The following is a 17,771-nucleotide window of genomic DNA, read 5'->3' as shown; positions in this document are numbered from 1 at the left end:
TTTGTTCTGTGGAGACACCCTGATGAGTGCAGTAACTTTGCTTTTAGCACAGCATGGGATTTCATCAAGGTTTTCCCGGCCTGCACGGAAAAGGTCACAGCCTGCCCGGATGGCTTCTGGTGGCTGGCTGTCAATCTAGGTTTCTTCCTGCCAGTCCACTCCTGTTTTTGTTTAGATCTGCAGTTCATGCTTGATGTCAAAAGAAATAAGTTTTTTCCGTAACTATTGTTTTTATTGCTATTCTTGATATAGAAAATCCATTTCTATCACTGACTTTGACAAGTAGTTGCAAATACTTAGGAGAATAGGGACTTTGCAACAGCTGATGAACCGAACTCTGACATCCCGTCATGACTTTGTAATATTTTATGAAACACAACAATGTAATTTCCAACTCAGCATAAAGATATCGTATGTATTTTCTTCTTTCTTGTTTAGCTTTTGACTGACAGTATTTCTAAACAAGTTTTTCTTCATCTTTAGTTTTATGCCGGAGCCAAATCTTCCCCCATTGATTCTATATGATGCTAAGTCTTTGCCAGCTAATGTGAACCATCAGCAAGTGGTAAATATCGATTGGATTCATGAGAGACTTCCTGACCTTCCCAGTGTGAAGAGAGCAAAGCTTGTTGAACTGTATGGGATTCTTCCTGAACACAGCTTCACCTTAGTGGTAGGTCTATTGATCAATTGCGGAAATAAACGTAGCAACTCCAAAAGTTCGACTGCATTCAAAAACATGTACAAATGTTATTAACCAGCTATCAGTTCTCGTGAGTCTTCTTATTTGGAAAAAATCTCTATTTGTTGCCTACTTCTATACCCTGAAACCGCATGTATACGTTAGTGGGGGGGAAAAAAGAAACCTTGCACTGTGTGCCTAGAAGAAGCATTGCTCATACAAGGTGCAGTCAGATAACTATTACTTTATATTGATCTTGTTTGTCTACACATGGACAAACTAGTGACTGACTGCAACAGATGTACGACTTCCTGCTGACAAATACTTGCCTGCAAGTGCTTATTCTTCTTATCTCTGGGTGTGGGTTTGATATGAGGACGGGCACGTTTTTGTTATTGAACAAATTAATAAGCATACTTTCCTGACTGCAGAAGGGAAACACATAGTCTAAATCTCTTAGATTCACATGCTATAGTTGATCTGGTCTCCTTTTTGGTTTTTTTTTCTTCTTTTTTTTTTTTTTTTTTTAAACAAACAAAGTCATTAACAGGTAATTACTCAAAATGGCTGTACAGTATTAGCTTTGACCTCACAGTGCAATTTACCTAGGACAGATTGAAAAGAGAATATCAGGGGAGGAAAAAAAAAAAAAGATATGGCAAATGTGAGTCTAAACAAGGAAATGACAACAAAATCTCCTAACTTTTCAAATTATTCTAAGGACTTCAGTCATGTCAAATGCTAACTGAATCATCTTGGTTCCCCAGTGATACCTGGGGGGCGTTAAGCTACCCATGCTTAGACATTTCAGGTAGCTAGCTAAGCTAGGGTGGTGTCCTGCCTTGGTTACCTCTGTGGTTAGTAGGGATAGAAGGAAAAGGACTTCTTCATTGTAAGACTCCAGGTGGAACCATAAGTACTTCAAATTGCCCTCTGGAGTTCCTTTACATTGACTGTAAATGCAGGTAGAGCAGTACACCTAACTTAACTACCTAATATCCCTCCTTTGTGTGTCTTTGATACACTCGTAATGTGCACACTGTGTATATTTTAACACTTGTACAGAAGTTGGTTCTACAGAGAAATAAAAAAAAAAGGTACTGTCTTTTGAAGTAAGCTGTTAGGAAAGCTGCTTTTGGGCCAGTGTGCCATTTTAGTGTGTTACAGATCTTCTGTTTGGTGGGCAAACGTGTTGTAAGTCTTACTGAAGTCACGAGGCTGCAATGACAGCACTGAGAGGTGTCAGTGGTATCTTACCTTTCTATTTCATTGTATAAACTGCAAAATGTAATCTAGCAGACAGTTCATGTGTGCATCACATGTTCACATGTGCATCATGCATCACAGTTCATGTTTTTTCACACCAGCACATTTCTCACAAGTTAGAAGTAGCTCAGGAGAGCAGACAGGTTCTGCACAATTTTTTCTTGGCTTTTTTTTTTTCTTTATAGTTCTCCCCAGTGGGGTGGGTTGTCTTTGGCCAGTGGTGATGCAGCACACAGTTGTTTGCTCGTTCCTCCCACCAGTGTGATGAAGGAGAGAATAAGAACAGCAGAAGCAAGAGAACTTACAGGTTGAGATACAGGCAACACTTGTTTAAGTGTACAAAGGAAGAGAAAAAAAAAAACAAAAAAAAAAACAAAAAAAAAACCAGAAGTGTTGCAAAGGCTGCCACTCATCACATTCTGCAGGAGCCTGGTGCCCAGCCAGTCTCTAACTACTTCTGCCCTCAGTTTTTCTTGCTGAGTACAACATTGTAAGGCATGCAGTTTCTCCTTACTCAATTTGGATTTGCTGTTCTAAACCAACCCTGGCCTCTTCACTGTGGGAGTAGAGTGGAGAAAAAGAAAAAACCTTTATGCTCTATAGGTTCTGCTCAGCAGCGGCCAAAACACTGATGTTATCAGCACTGTTTTGGTCACAAATTCAAAACACAGCACCCTATGGCCTGCTATGAAGAAAATCAAACTTCATCCCAGCTGTGCTCAATATATCCTCTTCTATCACTTGATGTCAACCTACTTCTTAGCCTGCTTCAATCTTGATAGTATCGACGGCTTCTGCTGTGTGGTTCTGTCATCTCTATGAACTAGCCCTGTGTATTTGCCTCCTCAGTTCCTACTTCCTTCCAAGAGCTCTCTGAAATCTTCCAGTGCATTTTCTTTTTCTCTTTTAACTTCTTCCTTTCTGTGGTGTGTAAGATAATTAATGAGCTCCAAGCTGAAATTTGAGATACAGCTTGTAATAAGATAATGCATCCATTTGAATGCATGAAGTGAGCACTTCTTCATTGTGAGTCTTTTATTGTGCATTAGGATGTCAGCGTGTAAACTCTCCATGAAAGTTGCTTGCCTGTTCACTGGGAGACTAGTTAACCTTAATTCATCTGCAAGTGGTATGTCCTTTGCTGTGTTAAGCTTACATGGGAAGTTACAGAAGATTGCTGATAGGGCCAGATGCACAAATCTAATGAGTATTCTTTCAGGTTAGAGCACCCAGGAGTGCTCATTAAATAAGTGGTGGTGGTAGAGGGATGACTCTAAAATGCAAAATCTCTGCTTTGAGCCAACTTGTGAAGAGAAAATGTTAAGCCCTAAAGTTACGATAAAACAATATCATACTTCAGAAGTAGTTTCTGAGCTGGCTTCAAGACCTTTATTCTCATACACAGGAACAGCCTATATATACTGCAGTATCGAGAGGGTGAGACTCCAGCTTTGCCTAATTCCAAGATGAGCTGAGATGGGGAAAAAAAAAAAAAAAGGACGTATTGGCATAGATATGAGTATGTTGTATTGATTTCAAAAACCATGCTGAGGTTCAACCAAAAAAAAATAGATCAGTTGTCTCAGTGCAGCATTAGGAAGAAACAATCTGATCACTTCTGAATTCCTTGCCTTTGTACACCTTTATGTTTACTCAGATAAATGTGGCAGTTCTGCTTCAGCTCTCTTCTTCACTGTAACAGTTGGCATTTGTGAATCCTTTGTAGAATCAAAATGGGCTACCAGTGGTTTTGGCCATTTTACTTACATTATGCCACCCTCATATACTTCAGTCTGTGGCTGAATTTATGCTGCTTTTTAGGACCTAAAGCATTTTCTAACGAGTCAGAAGGAGAGAGTTTAAGCTGTCTGTCTTTGACGGCTCTTTTCTACTTCAATAGGGTAGATTTTCTGCTTTTTTTTCCTTGACAGTCTTGCACATTTTTGCGACAATTGTTACCTCACAGTTGGTTATTGTGGGAACTGCAACAGTGAAAATGGGAAGAAAAAAGCAGAAAAAATGAGATTTGTGAACACTGATACAGTTTTCTCCTTCAGTGCTTTGGGCAGCTATTAGTCTTTAAAGACGTAGGTTTGCATTACAGACACAGTGTCCCTGCAGATTATGCCCGTGGTTGTCTGTAAAACAATGTATTGTTTGAAACTTGTTTACAAAGCACTTGGAATCACTCTGCTGTCACGTTTTGACATCTCAGTAGAATTAAAAGACTGTGTTAAACCATGTACCAGAAGTAAATTTGAATCTGGTTGAAATATTGGAATGTCATGATTCCTGCAGTTGAGATTCTGATGAATAAGTTGCTACATATTTGGTGTGTAGTGGGAGACCTAAGTGGGGGCATAATTTATAGTGCTGAAATACACAGGCAGAAATACTCAGTACATACAGACAGCACACACAAAAATTGCGATGTCAGATTAGTAGAGAAGAAGCTAAATTAATATTTCAGTGAATGGGTTTTTTTTTTTTTTTATTTAGGAAGTGAAATGATGGATAGTAGAGCTCAACGTATCAGAGCTGCTCCCTCTGGCAGGTTATTTTTTCCTACAGTTAATGACATGCTTCTGGTTGAAAGTTCTTGAAATATGTTTGGTGGCTGGACGGAATCTAGAATGACAAAAGTTGACCAAAATGCACAACAAACTGAAGTTCAAATAGTACAGTATTTAAGAATTGAAGTAATTCAAGTTATTAGTAACTTTTTATATGGCAAGAAAATAAGGAAAATGTTTAATTTTTGTCAGTCATTTTGATGTTCTGAAATTCTGCCTTGAACATTTCACTTCTGGTGTTTCCTACTTTTTGGCTCCAATTGCTTAAAAAAGTAAAAATAATAAAGGACTGCAAAAGAATTTGTCCATTTCTCTGTGCTTAAGAAGCAAGTCTGGGGCTCAGTACGTGGTAGCATACATAAACAAATGTGTCTGAGTGTTCCTGGGCTTTTCTCCTCTTGCTGCCTGGAAATCATCTGATGGAAATTGGGAGGCTGGATATGTCTGCCCTTGATTTCTCAAAGGTCTGGCAGAAGTATCAGTGCTGTAACTCTAGCCGGGCTGTTGGTATCCAGAAACCTCAACGTGCCCAGTGCTAGAGGGCTGCTCTCCATCATCTACGTGATAGAAGTGTTGGATGTGCTGCATCTGAACTGTGCAGCCTGCAGTCAGACATGTGGCACCTGCAGACAAAGTTTTTGTGCGCCTGATGTAGCTGGACTGCTCAGCCTAGACTTTGTGAAACCTGCAGTATACATTGAAGTGAAAACAACTGTATTTGTACACAATGGCTTTTTCCTACCTAAATTGTACAAGTGTTTTAATGCAAGGTAATCGGCCATTTAAATAATCAGTGTTTGTGCAAATGAATCATGAGGTGAAATAAGAGGAGTACAATATTTGGTAGTTCATCATCTTAGTAATTCTACTGCACACATGCACAGTTCTTAATCTCCACTTAGATAAAAACAAAATTTGTTCTTCTAATACATTTAACCTTATTTTTTCATTTGACTACCAAGTGAATGTGTAAAAGCACAGGACAGGAAATGGTGAGACTTTTATTTTTATCATAGTAGTCTTATAGCACATCAGCCCACTAATTGAAGTAATTTTTGTTCTGTTTTCCAGAACGGAGAGCAGTAGATTGTGAACTCCTTAAAAGCACTATCCAGTTAGTTTTGTGAAAGTTATGGAGGGTGGAAAATCCAAAATTTTGTATTGCTGAGTTGATAAATTTCGTTTAAATACAAAGGCAAAGAAGACTGCTTTGACAGGGCTCAGTTTTCATGAAGAAGTCAGGCTTGGGTTTAGTGTTTGCCTGCTTTCTGTTTTGCTCAGAAGTATTCACAGAGATCCGTCTGCAATTACTGTGTGCTTGGAAGACGGTTTTGCTGTGGTGACAGTATGAGCAGAATAACTCAGTGGCTGCTTCTAAACTGCTACCTCTTCAGAGAGTTGCTGAGACCTCCTGTTCATTTATGCCACGCTCTGCAGAAATCTGGTGGCAAGGAGGATTTGGATTCCTCCTGTCGCTTAATGTCTCTTCTGCCATCAGTAGAACTAATGAGTTCTGTGCTACAGTTCAGGAACTGCCAGTGCCCTGATACCAAGCAGCACAGTGAACAACAGGCTGTGCACTATCTGTTCTTCCAAAAACAATCTCAGATTTCACTTACAGTATAAATTGAATCCCCTACTATCATACCTTCTGAGCACTTAGGGTGCTGTGCAAAGCCTTGCATAGCTTCTGTGAAAAATCTAGAAACATAAAACCCCTGTTCTTACAGTGTGACCTTACCATATCATTCAGGGGGTGACTACAAACTAATCTTATTCTGTCAGTCAAAAAAAGACAACTTAAGTGATTGCAACATTAAGAGTGAGGGAGATATCTAAAAGCAATTTCAGGCAAGGTCTCTTCTTAGTAAATGATAACGTGACAGCGTATGGAGCATTATATTTAATGCCATTGTATGTATTTAAAAACAGGACAAAATGAGAAAGGTTCTCTCCAAATATTAATTCTAAGGAAGGTGTAAGAGAGAAAAGATCACTTGATTATTGAAATTACCTTTATACAGGCTGACATGTAAACTGTATGCATGCATGCTAGGCACAAGTTTGTTTACTCCAAAGTCTTGCAGCTTTTTTACTTTCTTTAGTTTACTTTAGCATACATACTCTGATTCCAATTGTAATTAGTAGTGCTTGCTCTTCAGTATCTGTTTAATGAACTTAATTTTTCTTTAACAGAATGAAGATGGATTAATGGACTTCTTTGAAGATGTGGTGAAACAGACCCAGATGAAGCCGAAGAAAGTGATCGGCTGGATTCTGAGTGACCTACTCAGTCATTTAAAACAACATTCCCTTACAGCAAAGGAAAGGTCAGACTTCTCAGTTACAACAGTGGTGAAATAAAATTGCTCCTTTTCTCATGTACCAAGAACAGTATCATGTCACTCTGATGCTGACTTCTGCTTTAGTTATCATCTGTGAGGCAGTGCTGCTTAGGCCTTGACACTGTCATGATTAATGAAGTTAACCAAATGCCTTCCAGAGAAGAGGGCAATGGTGAGGCATAATCAGGCAGTCAAGATGAAAGCTGAATATAGTGTATCACGAAAAAAAACAACCCTAGCTTGTCATGCTAAACTGTGTGACGTTTAGACAAGCAACAGTGGCATAAATCTATTACTTGTCCTCTCTGAGGTAACTCCTGTCCCCCTTTTCCACAGCCCCATCAGTTCTTTTCTCCTTGCTGACCTTCTGAACCTTCTAGAAAACGGAGACATTTCTTCTTCAGCAGCAAAGCAGGTATTTTTTGATATCGTTGTACTTCGAATCTGCTGATGCTTATTTCAGCTGCGTTCATGGTGTACCAATGAATTGGTTGCTTTAAATTTGTCAGGGTGCTGATGAAGGATAAATTTTGTATCTATGCTATGTACACTTAATGGACGAAAATGCCTTATGTAGTATAATCCTAGTGATATCTTTGCGTACTTAGTGTAATAAGGGGGCTTTAAACAACAGTCAGTTAAGCCTGCTTCTGAACAAAGCAGATGCCAGATCTCAGTCTAGTAGCTTGAGTAACACCTGAGCAAAGGCTGGTGGGAACTAATCCATGGCTTGCAGTTAAGCTGAGCGTATCAGCTAGTATGTGCAAAAGGATACTAGAGCCTATATTGTCAAGTATTGGTGCATGGAAAAGGATATCAATCACCTGATTGTAGTCACAAAAAGAAGTCTGATGTGGTGCACTCCGTGAGTTTAACACAGACATGTCTGACCTTCTTTTTATCCTGGCTTCTTTGAGCAAGTGCTGCCATGAGTCTCCTAAGCAAGGACTGTCTGTGCAGCCAGTTTTCCCTCTATCATTTTGCTTAGGACAGTCTGAAAAATCAGCACTTCACACATTGATCTCTAAAGTTCTGAACTGCTTGTGCATATTAGGCAAAATCTGGAATGCTTTTGCGATAGGAAATAACTGCCATTCATCTCAAATTCTCTATGTGGGATTCATCGTCCTTTCAGGTGAGTTACAGTGCTCTGCGTTTAAGTACATTAGTTAACCTTTTTACCTCTCTCAAATGCACAGGGCACGTTTCCACCTTTCCAGCACAAGTTGATTGAGTCCGAGTGTAACTTCGGAACAGTACAGGCCTTAGTTCACTCTTCACGTGATTACAAACCCAGAGTTGCAAATGTGTCTCTTTTTGGGAGACGCTTTCTGGTTCTGGGTGTTTTCTTTTGGAGGTGCTTGTGGATCTTGATTATGTTGGCCTTGTAATTGGCCTGCTCCTTGGAATAGCTAGCTGTTTTTTGTAGGCACCATAAATACAGATTTAAGTGCCTGACTTCAGGCATGTGCATCTGGAAATGTTGGACTGGAAAAGTAAAAGCTTCAAAAAGGACATAAAATATTAACAGAGAAATACACTGGGATGCAGAGCAGTTGTGTGCCTTCAGGGCAATGGGACACCCATTAGTTTGGGGTCTGCGTCTGAAAAAGGAGCTCAGAACTCCATTCTTAAGTCTGTTTCCTTCTGGAGGTAGAGAGGATACTAATGCCCCTCCATTGGAGTCCTTTCCTTGTAATGAATCTGTACGCCAGCACTTCTGACACGTTATGAAATGTCAAGAATTTCAGAGATGCCTTTCTTGTTTAATTACAAACTCCTTGTGATGTGCATGTTGTCCTCTGTGTTCTGAAATTGGACACAGAAGTAACAGTGCTATTTGCCATCACTGAGTGATGCTGTCAAACTGCAGGAACCTTGCCACATTTAGAAAAGTATTTTGGTTGCCTGGATGTCAGAGGAGTAACAAATGTTTATAACAATTCTCAGCAGTAGGCCGAGATGCTGGATGGCCTGAGGGCAGAAGGGGCTATATATACACAACGGCAGATGAAGTGCAGCACTGGGAGTGGAAGAGAACGAATTGCAGTGGTAGAGACAGATCCAACTAGAAGCGCTAGCAGGGTTGATGGGGTGAGCACACAGACATGCATACACATACGTGCTCGCAGCAGGAAGCCGTTAGAAGTTTTAATTTGTTAAGAGGATTGTGTTCAGTCTCTGCTGTATAAGGCATTAAAACACAGATAAAAGCTGCGAGTGCTGATTATAGACACAGAACATTGTATGGTAGGATGCGTATGCCAAGGAAAGGGCACAGTGTGCTTACATAATTACCACTTGGGTAATTACAGAGCTCGTGCCCAACTTGCCATCAAATATAGCATCCTACCCCAGAGGCCTCTGAAGTAGTTTCATGCTGGCACGCCTGTACAAAGGGGAGCAGCTCCGCTGGTATGCAGGGCTGTGCAGGGAGCATGTCCTGCATTGGGGAGACCCTGCATAGGCACACACTGTGCATGACCTTACCGTGAAGGCACCATTTGGATGTCAACAGTGGAACGTAACTCTAGTACACTGAAACTGGTCTGATGGGAGTATGGCTGAGGCGGGACCTTGCTCCTCACCAGTATGGCTGGCAGTATGCACATCTGTGGCTGAAGGGACCTGCTTTTCAGCGAGGGCATTGTGGGAGGGAGGTGGTTTTTGGGTCAGGAAAGCAGAACGTGACTTCTGCTGTTGAGAGCTGTGCTGCAGCAACTCTGTGGAAACACCCCATTGTATGTTCATCAGGGATCTGTAGCAGCGTGTGGAGAAGAGAAGGCCCCTTGCCTTGTTTGCTTGTGCAGTTGCATAGGTCACCCAATATAAGAATAACTTCAGTGGACCCACTTGGCACCCCTACTTCAAAGTAGGTAGCAGGAAAATGAGTACAGTACACAAACCTAAACAGAAGCATCTGCTTTGACTATTATGGTTGTACCATCTGGAGCAGTGAGCCCAGCCTGCCCCTCACTTTTGTCGGAGGCTGAGGCACAACTGCCAGACATGGAGGCTTTCCATCAGGGCAAAGGAGAGCAGCCCCCAGGACAGGCTCAAATGGTGCTGCCTGCTGCTTCCCTCCTCCTCTGGCAGCGCATCGCAGTGGGTAGGCTTTCCAGTTGGAGCCGTTCACAGGCAGAGCATTCAGCTGGTATGATCGCCAGCTGCAAAATGTTTGATATGATGCCTGTGGCTGCCAGACATGCAAGTCCTGATTAATTCATCTTGACCAGTGGTTTGCTGCTATGCCTGTTAGGTGGGGAGAGCAGAACATCATTAAAATCTAATCACGCTCAGCCAAGAGTCAATAGTAGAAATTACTGAGATTTCAGTGATAGAAATGAGGCCTGAGATTCTCATTTTGGCTCTGGAGACTTCATAATTTGATCCCGCTGTTCTGATGCAGACAGTTTGTGTAAATGAGCTGAAATCATTTTTTAAACTGCTTTATTTAAATTTCTTGCCAAGTAGCCAAGCACATTTTTAAAAATGCATTTTTGACAGGATTTGGGCTCATCTCTCTCTGTTTTTTTACATACCTGTAAACAAGCAAGGGCCTTGATAACGATACTGCTCTGGTGGCTAAGTGGATAAGCTCGTTACCAAATTGAAAAATACATACAATGCAGATGTCACAGGGAAAATCTGCTGCCTTGAAGGTTTCTAACGGGCAAGCTTTTCTCAGTGCCGGGAGGTGTTTGGCACAAAAGGGGCAGGGAATCAGAGATGGATCTCGCAGTGTCAGCTGTCCAGCAGCCTGATGTAAGAGTTGCTGCTGGGTAACTCCACCATGGTTGGCTGCTCAGATTTTGTTTGTTGCAAATTTTCCCCTCCTGTAGCCCACAGTGTCTTGCTTGCATGCTTACCAGTCTTAAAAATCACATCTGCCTTTTTCCAGAACAATGATATGGCTTCTTCATTGCCCAGTCTCTGATTCATGCTGCGCTTTAGACTCTCCAGGGTGTTCTGCTGTGGACTGTGCTGTGCAGAGAGGCCAGAGCTCCCTTTGAAGGGAGATGTGCCATCCCAGTGCCTCGGGGACAGAAGGCTTTCTGCCAGGTCCCTGGGGAAGGAGGAGCAGCTGGGGCTGCCTGTGGAATGAGGCAGGGAGTGCAGCAAAAAGATACTGCAAAGAGCTGCAGGCAGGTTGAGTCTCCGCTGGATGTGTTTGTTTCTAGGGGTGTTTCAGGTAGCGTGGGCATGATGGTCTTTAAGTACGGTACAGGAAGAGAGATCTTGCAGAGGACGTTGTATATAGCATCGATTTTTGTAGGTAAAAGCAGCTTAGAGCTTTGCTTATGGTGGTTATAACTCTGCTTATTGGCAATTTAATATTTTGATCTGCACTTAACCCTCTTACAAGGCAAAAAGAAGATGCAGCTTCCGTGAGAGTTGTGTATCATTACCCTCTCGCTGGGTCTTAGCTCTGTGATAAGATCCCATCAAAAGCTTTAGGGTACGGCTGCCACAAAAATATCTGCTTGCAGGAATTGTGTCAATGCATGGTTCCTATGTACATGTTGTGGCTACAGAACTGTTTAACTGAGGGTCTTTCTTACCACAAAATATTCCAGTGCTGAAGAATATTGCTGGCATTCCTAAAGCACCATCCCACGTGTGCCATTTTCCCTAAGCTGTCTCACTGCTTTGCTAATTAACACGCAGTTTGAGTGCCCCTTCTCCCCTTCCCAGCCTCTTCTCCATCCTGCATTGAGTATTTAATGCTGAAATGGTGACAGGGCACTATTTCCACACTGGTACACAGCAGTGGTCCAAACATACAATTATATCTTCAGTGCAGAATGAAGCGTAAGCAGCTGTTTTAATAACGGTTTTCGTCCTCTCCTCCCACAGGTCTGAAATAACAGCAAAGGAAATAAGAGCAAACGAAAATCACTGCCCAAGGAAACTTTTTTTTATAAATGTTCTCTTTTCTCAATTTTATTCCAGGGTAACAGCCCTCATACAGCATAGGAACACACACCAACATTAACAATTACTCCCAAGGCTTAGAGTCACCCAGCATTCCTTTTCTGGGAGGTGATGCATAGCTGGGCCTGGAGCTGCTGCAGAGATTCTGCTTGGCACTATTTTTCTTCTGCTTTGTCATATGCATCCTCATGGCAGTTAGCTGATTGAGGACTGGTAATCAGTTTCCTGGGACTGGACTTGGTACTGCTGTCAACTAATGGTCAGTTTCCGGGCAGAGAGACACCACTCATGGAAATGCATTCTTTTACTGCTCTCAGGCAGTGAATACCGTGAGAAGAGCACTGTTGCTCTTGCTGTTACTAAAATCTGACTTCTTAGATCAGCAGCTAAAATAGTGCAAATAAATAACATCAGTATGTAAAATGACTGATTTTTGTTGCTCATTGTGGTTTTCAGGTGTTTGAGGAATTGTGGAAGGGAGAAGGGAAGACTCCTCTTCAAATCGTTAAAGAAAAGCAGCTTGAACTGATACAAGATCAAGAAGAACTTGAACAGATCTGCCAGGCGGTGATTGATGAACGAGAAAAGGAGGTGATTATGGTGGTGCTGAGAAGCTTGCACACTCTTTTACTCTCTGGCACTAAAAAGGGGGGTTTAAATGGCCTTTTTTTCTCTTTTAATTGGTATTTGAGCTCTAAAGCCAGTTAGAAGCATTAAAGCTGACGTGCAGCTACCATCAGGTCTTTTCTTCTCCTTTCTTATTTTACTAAGTGTTTTTTTGGAAATTGAAGCTTACACAAAATGATCTGCAGAAGAAATTACCAGTCTGGCTAATGTGCTAAGTCATTCTAGGAGACCATAAAAATGTAATACAAGAAAGGAAAGCTGTAGGGCTCTTTCTTCACCTGTGCAATGCACTGCCCTTAACTTGACCTGGCCACTTGGCCACCTAACTGTCATTTTTTTTGCCATCTCCTGTGATATTAGTGCATCACTGCTACATTGTTCTGAAGACTGAGGCTATCTGCCAGCAAGGCATATAATAGTAATGGACTCAGGGACTTCTGAGAGGTCTAAAATTCTACTCCTCTCTTTACCCTGTCCTCCTCCTCCTTCACAGCCAAATGCGAATTTTTGCTCACTTTCCTGCCTGGCTGTTTGTAGGGTGAGAGGAGACAGACCCACGTGGCAGCAGCGCTGGAGGCTTGGGGACTGGGAATGCTGCCCTCTGCTCCCCCTTGCTGCAGCTGCAGGTTTATGGACAGGGTTTCAGCTGTTCCCCATCCCCTCAGAAGGATGCAGCAGCCTGTGTGGCTCATCCATCTAATGAGCTCTGAGCCAGCAAAGGGGGAAAAAGCTTGTTGATTGCGAAGGGGAGGAGTGGGAAGAAATCCTGACAGACTCTAACATCTGTTTTGTATAAAAAATGAGAATGAAAACAAGCGCTTGTATGTTCTCTGGAGTGAAAATGTAAAAGCAGAAGTGAATAGCTTACTTCTAATACAAGCATTGTCTGGATACATTTGCCATTTGGAAAAAAACACTGACATCTTCTGAGAACAATACCACCCACCCCAGTTCGCATTGGGGGATGCTAACAGCTCTGCAAGAGCTTTTGATAAAGAAAATGAGCTGGCAGTAGGTCGGCGTGACCTCCGTCAGACTGACTCATTTGCAGAGCCTGATAAAAGTGCTTCTGTATTTTCAGACTAGTGTGGAAGCGCAGGCGTAGATACAGAAAGAACATCAGAGCTGATTGGGAAGTGCAGAAGCTGAAGGTCCATAACTACGCTCCCATTTCAATAATAATGCCTTGTCTGAGAATGTCATTCCTCTCTGCTTTTTGCTGTTTTAGTCAAGCCAAATGCAGTAGAGCGGCTTCGCTTTCCTCCTTTTTCCAGGTGATCTTTCACTAAGGCAAAAGCTGCCTGGAAGGGCTGTAATTCACTGCTTCGAATTGCTGTAAGAACTTGCATTACAAAATAAGAGTTAGTTGAGTACTTGCCAGGAAAAAAAAACAAACAGGCCTTGCTTTCGTTGGGAACTTTCTTCAAAATGGACAAAATTCCAAAACAACACTGAGCTGTTAATGAAAATGCAGGATCTTGGCTGTACCGTACTCAGCCCCACGTAAGGGATTTCTGTCACATAAGGAGTAACGAGTCCCTTCCATATTGTGACTTTACAGAGATTTTTAGACTGCCAATAATTCAGATATCCTAACGAGCAGCAGTATTTGCATTTGTGCTTGAGATTGTCACAGTTGGTGGTTCATATGTTAGCAGTCCTTCCCTTAGTATCTGTAAATATGACATCGTGTTTAATTGAAGCTATCATGTTTTGCCCAGTAATTCTGACAATGCCGAGAATGCCTTCCCTGCCACACAAACTGTAAGAGGACATAGTTTCAGTAGTAGTGTCTCCTCTAGAAATGCCTGACAGTGGATTTTTCAGTGCTTTTCTTTTTCATTGGCTTTGCTTAGCCTTTATACATGGACATTTTGTAGGTAAGTGTGTGTCAAACAGTAGCTCTCTGATAGGAGGCCGTATTTCTCATCAGTGGATTAACTGCTTTGTTGCAAAGGATCCTTGGCTTCAAGGAAATAATCTCTGTTATGGACTTCAGAAATATTTTTCAAATTGATTGCGATTCAATGAAAATAATTTATTAAAACTGAACAGTATTTTAAGGAAAATGCTCCTATTGGCAACAGAAAGTCACTTGTTTTCCTGCTCTCTCCCAGGAAGTCACTGTCTGAGCTGCTTGTGTTCAAATCCAGAAGTGTTCACTGACTTTCTCAATAAAGGCAGATCTTCATTAACTGTAGGGCCTTGCAGTTGTTGAGCAATTACTGCAAAGCCGAAGGAAGCTTTTATAATAACACCTTAACCCCCTAAGTACAGTATTTACAGTATTCAACTGCGGTGGCCTTAAAAAACAAAAATATTCATACCTTGTCCAGGAATGACTGAGCGTGTTGTTTTCCTGTTCTTTTTAAAGGTTATGGCGATAAAAGGAGGAAATGAAAAAGTTATCAATAAGTTAATTGGACTGGTTCGGAAAGCTACACGAGGCCGAGCCAACCCTCTTCTGGTGAAGCAAATACTAGAGAAGAAGCTGTCAGAGTAGCCACAAGAGAAACTGGCTCAGCTGTCTACAGAAGACGTGCTTCGTTCTGTCTGGTTTGCTGCTAATGAACTTTGGTGCCTCCTTGTCTGTCAGAATATTTTTCCCAGACTGGTTATGCTTCAAGGAGCATCATGTTTTTGCCTTTCCCAGCTGCATCGGCCAAAGGTGGATGAGCAAAGGACCACCTCAGCAGAAGCTGGCAGTCATCTTACATCTCCTTCATTTCAGTACAGCATTCTGAAGTGTCATTTCCATATAGCCATAGGGAACACGTTCCCAGGAAAATCTGTGAGTATACAGAGCTAAGTTGCATTGGTTAATTTTGTAGTAAAGCAAGTGTGAATTCAGCTCTTACAGCTTCCTCTTTGTCAGAAGGGAAATGCACAGATCTAGAATGCAGCAGTCCAGTGGTACATACTAATAACTCAATGTTAATTAGAGTGAGTACATTTGTAGCTAAGATCAAAACACCCAGCAGTAATTAAGAATGGCCACATGTACCTTCATGCCTAGCAGAAGGAAGAAAAAAATGCTAGTCCTCATTCTTCATGTCTGAGGTAGGGGAAGGGACAAAGGCAGTAGATGTAAGTGTCAGCAGTACATATTAAGTGGCTATGTATAATTAATGCCACATTCTTTGCTTGTCTTCACTTTGTATGTGTCCAAACATCTGCTTTGGCTACTCAGTGCTGTTTCAGTCCTGAACAATTCATAACTTAACTGAGCCTAGGGCTTTATGCTGTCACTTGGAACCACATCCACTCAATGGAAGGAACTCAGATAGCTTACTGAGAACTGAGCAGGATTCAGCCTGGATCCAGGATCTGCTCCACTTATTACTCCAAAGGAGGGTTTTACGCTGTGTTCTGGTTTATAACTTCCATTTTGCAGCCCATAGCTTTAAGCACTCTCTGAAATCAAAGCTCCCAGAATTAAGTTCCCAGTCCCACCTCACCAACATGTTTAAATCCTTCAGCTGATCAAACTATTAACAGGAGGCCCAACTGGAGGCATCCATTCAAATTTACAACTAGTAGGAAAAGAAATCCCATTTACCAGCAGGAGTTTCTTAAATCCCTTTTGCAGGCTGCTAAATGGTACGTTTTAAAGACCACATTTATCTCAGACCTCAGTGTTGCTTCTTCAGAATGGTTTTTGGGGCTATGCCTGCCTGGCGCGTGCTGCCAAAGGAATGCAGCAGGTTGAGCACTGGGATTTTTGTCATCTTCTGCAGAAGTGACATTTGCAGCACCTAGTTCAAGCTAGGTTAATGGCAATTAATTCTTACAAGTGCTAACGTGTCTCAAAGAGGATATTTCTGTACAAACTGGCTCAAGTTCAACTTGGAACCCTAAATTGGAAGACAAGTAAAAAGATGATTTTCAAATACATGTAATGGATAAATGTATATCCATAATTCAATAAAAATAACTACACAGTTCAAGGGATGTGGCTGTCAAAAAGAAGTAACATGGTTGCAATCAAAATTCCTGACCCTTACAACAGCACAAAGCCAGGGTTTTCTTGTAGCCTGTCATTTGCACAAAAACTTTTACTGGCAGTTTCCACAGATTGAGCAAAAAGCACTATTTTCTCTTAGCCAGTGGTGTAAGTTTTCAGTCAATAGAAGGTTGACTGTGCAGTCAATAGACTATACAGCAAACTTTAAATTTTAGAACTGGAATTCTGTTCAACCGCTGCCTCTGCAGAAAGAAACCAGAAGGCACCGGAGGTTCTGCATGAAACCTCAAACCCTAATTCAGAGGTACTGCTGGGTTTAGAAAAACACAGTTGTTTCCAGAAGGTGGTACTCCAAGGTTAATGCTTTCTGTTGCACAGCTTGATGGGGCTGTGCCAAGCTGATCCTTTAGAACAGTGGCTGCCTCTTCAAAAATAAATAAATAAAGGAAAACGCGACATGGTATTTGGAACAGTAACAATTAAGCTGTCTATAAGAGAGGGAAGGATCTCCCCTACTGTAGCATGGCTACTACTGGTCTGTTTCTTCAATGGCTGCTGCTTCTTAGCTACTCCTTACCTAAATAAATATTCTTTGCTAATATAGTACAAAATCTGTTAAAAATCACGAGCCAAGTTCTATACGAGTATAGCACTGAATTTACTATAAATCTCAATCTCTTTTAAAATGGATAACAGGGAAGATACAGAGAAACAATTGTAACATTCTTCTCCTTCAAGGGAAGGTAAAGATCAGCCATAGTCTATGAACTTTGAACATTAAGAACCAGTCACTTGCTGAATTTTTAAGCAAGTCTTTTGCAGACGCACAAACTGTAAATTTCTTTCTGATGTAAAAAAGTGTTTTGAGTCAAAGGAGGTGAAGATGGTTAATCTTTTTAACATCTGTGGAGGTACCGGCCATCAGGGTAGAAGTGGTTTTGGTTGATGGCAACAGAATGTAGAGATGAGAACGGGCAGCGTGGCTGGCTTGCTTGATTCTGACTCTCACAGCATCAGCCCTGTTACACAAGCCTGACTGAATGAATACAATCAAGACACGAGCCTTCGCTGCTGGCCAAGAGCCTGAAAAACCATCCCAGATGCCACAGCCACCGCCATTCTGTGTGCTACATGGAGCTAAAGGTAAATCCTAAACAAACACTCCACAACTAAGTGCTGTACAACAGCCTTGGCTTAGCTTTGTGTAACAATAATCTGCGGAACATGTTAAAAGACAGAAGCAGCTTCTTAGAATTTAGTATCTGCTATCGTGAAGACAAATACAAAAAAAAACCACCCACCCCCAAAACCAGCAAGATCAGGTGGAGCGTCTGACCACAAAGCATTCAGTATCAGAACATTTTGCTGACCCACAGGTT

General features: G+C 41.7%; 1 protein-coding gene across 1 annotated transcript in view; it reads left to right on the top strand.

Moving 5' to 3' along the window:
• GATB (glutamyl-tRNA amidotransferase subunit B) overlaps window positions 1-14,931 on the top strand; it is a gene marked incomplete at both ends in the record, with an annotated part of 41,462 nt that extends 26,531 nt beyond the window's left edge. The window contains 5 exons of the mRNA XM_079534221.1: window positions 484-673; window positions 6,718-6,851; window positions 7,203-7,281; window positions 12,258-12,392; window positions 14,803-14,931. Of these exons, the coding sequence (XP_079390347.1) occupies window positions 484-673; window positions 6,718-6,851; window positions 7,203-7,281; window positions 12,258-12,392; window positions 14,803-14,931 (667 nt within the window). The remainder of the gene's footprint in view (window positions 1-483; window positions 674-6,717; window positions 6,852-7,202; window positions 7,282-12,257; window positions 12,393-14,802) is intronic.
• Between the last annotated feature and the right edge of the window lie 2,840 nt (window positions 14,932-17,771).

Source organism: Tetrao urogallus, assembly GCF_951394365.1.
Source record: "Tetrao urogallus genome assembly, chromosome: 4".
NCBI lineage: Eukaryota > Metazoa > Chordata > Aves > Galliformes > Phasianidae > Tetrao > Tetrao urogallus.
The sequence above is the reverse complement of the archived record's forward strand: the minus strand, read 5'-3'. Positions and strand labels throughout refer to the sequence as shown.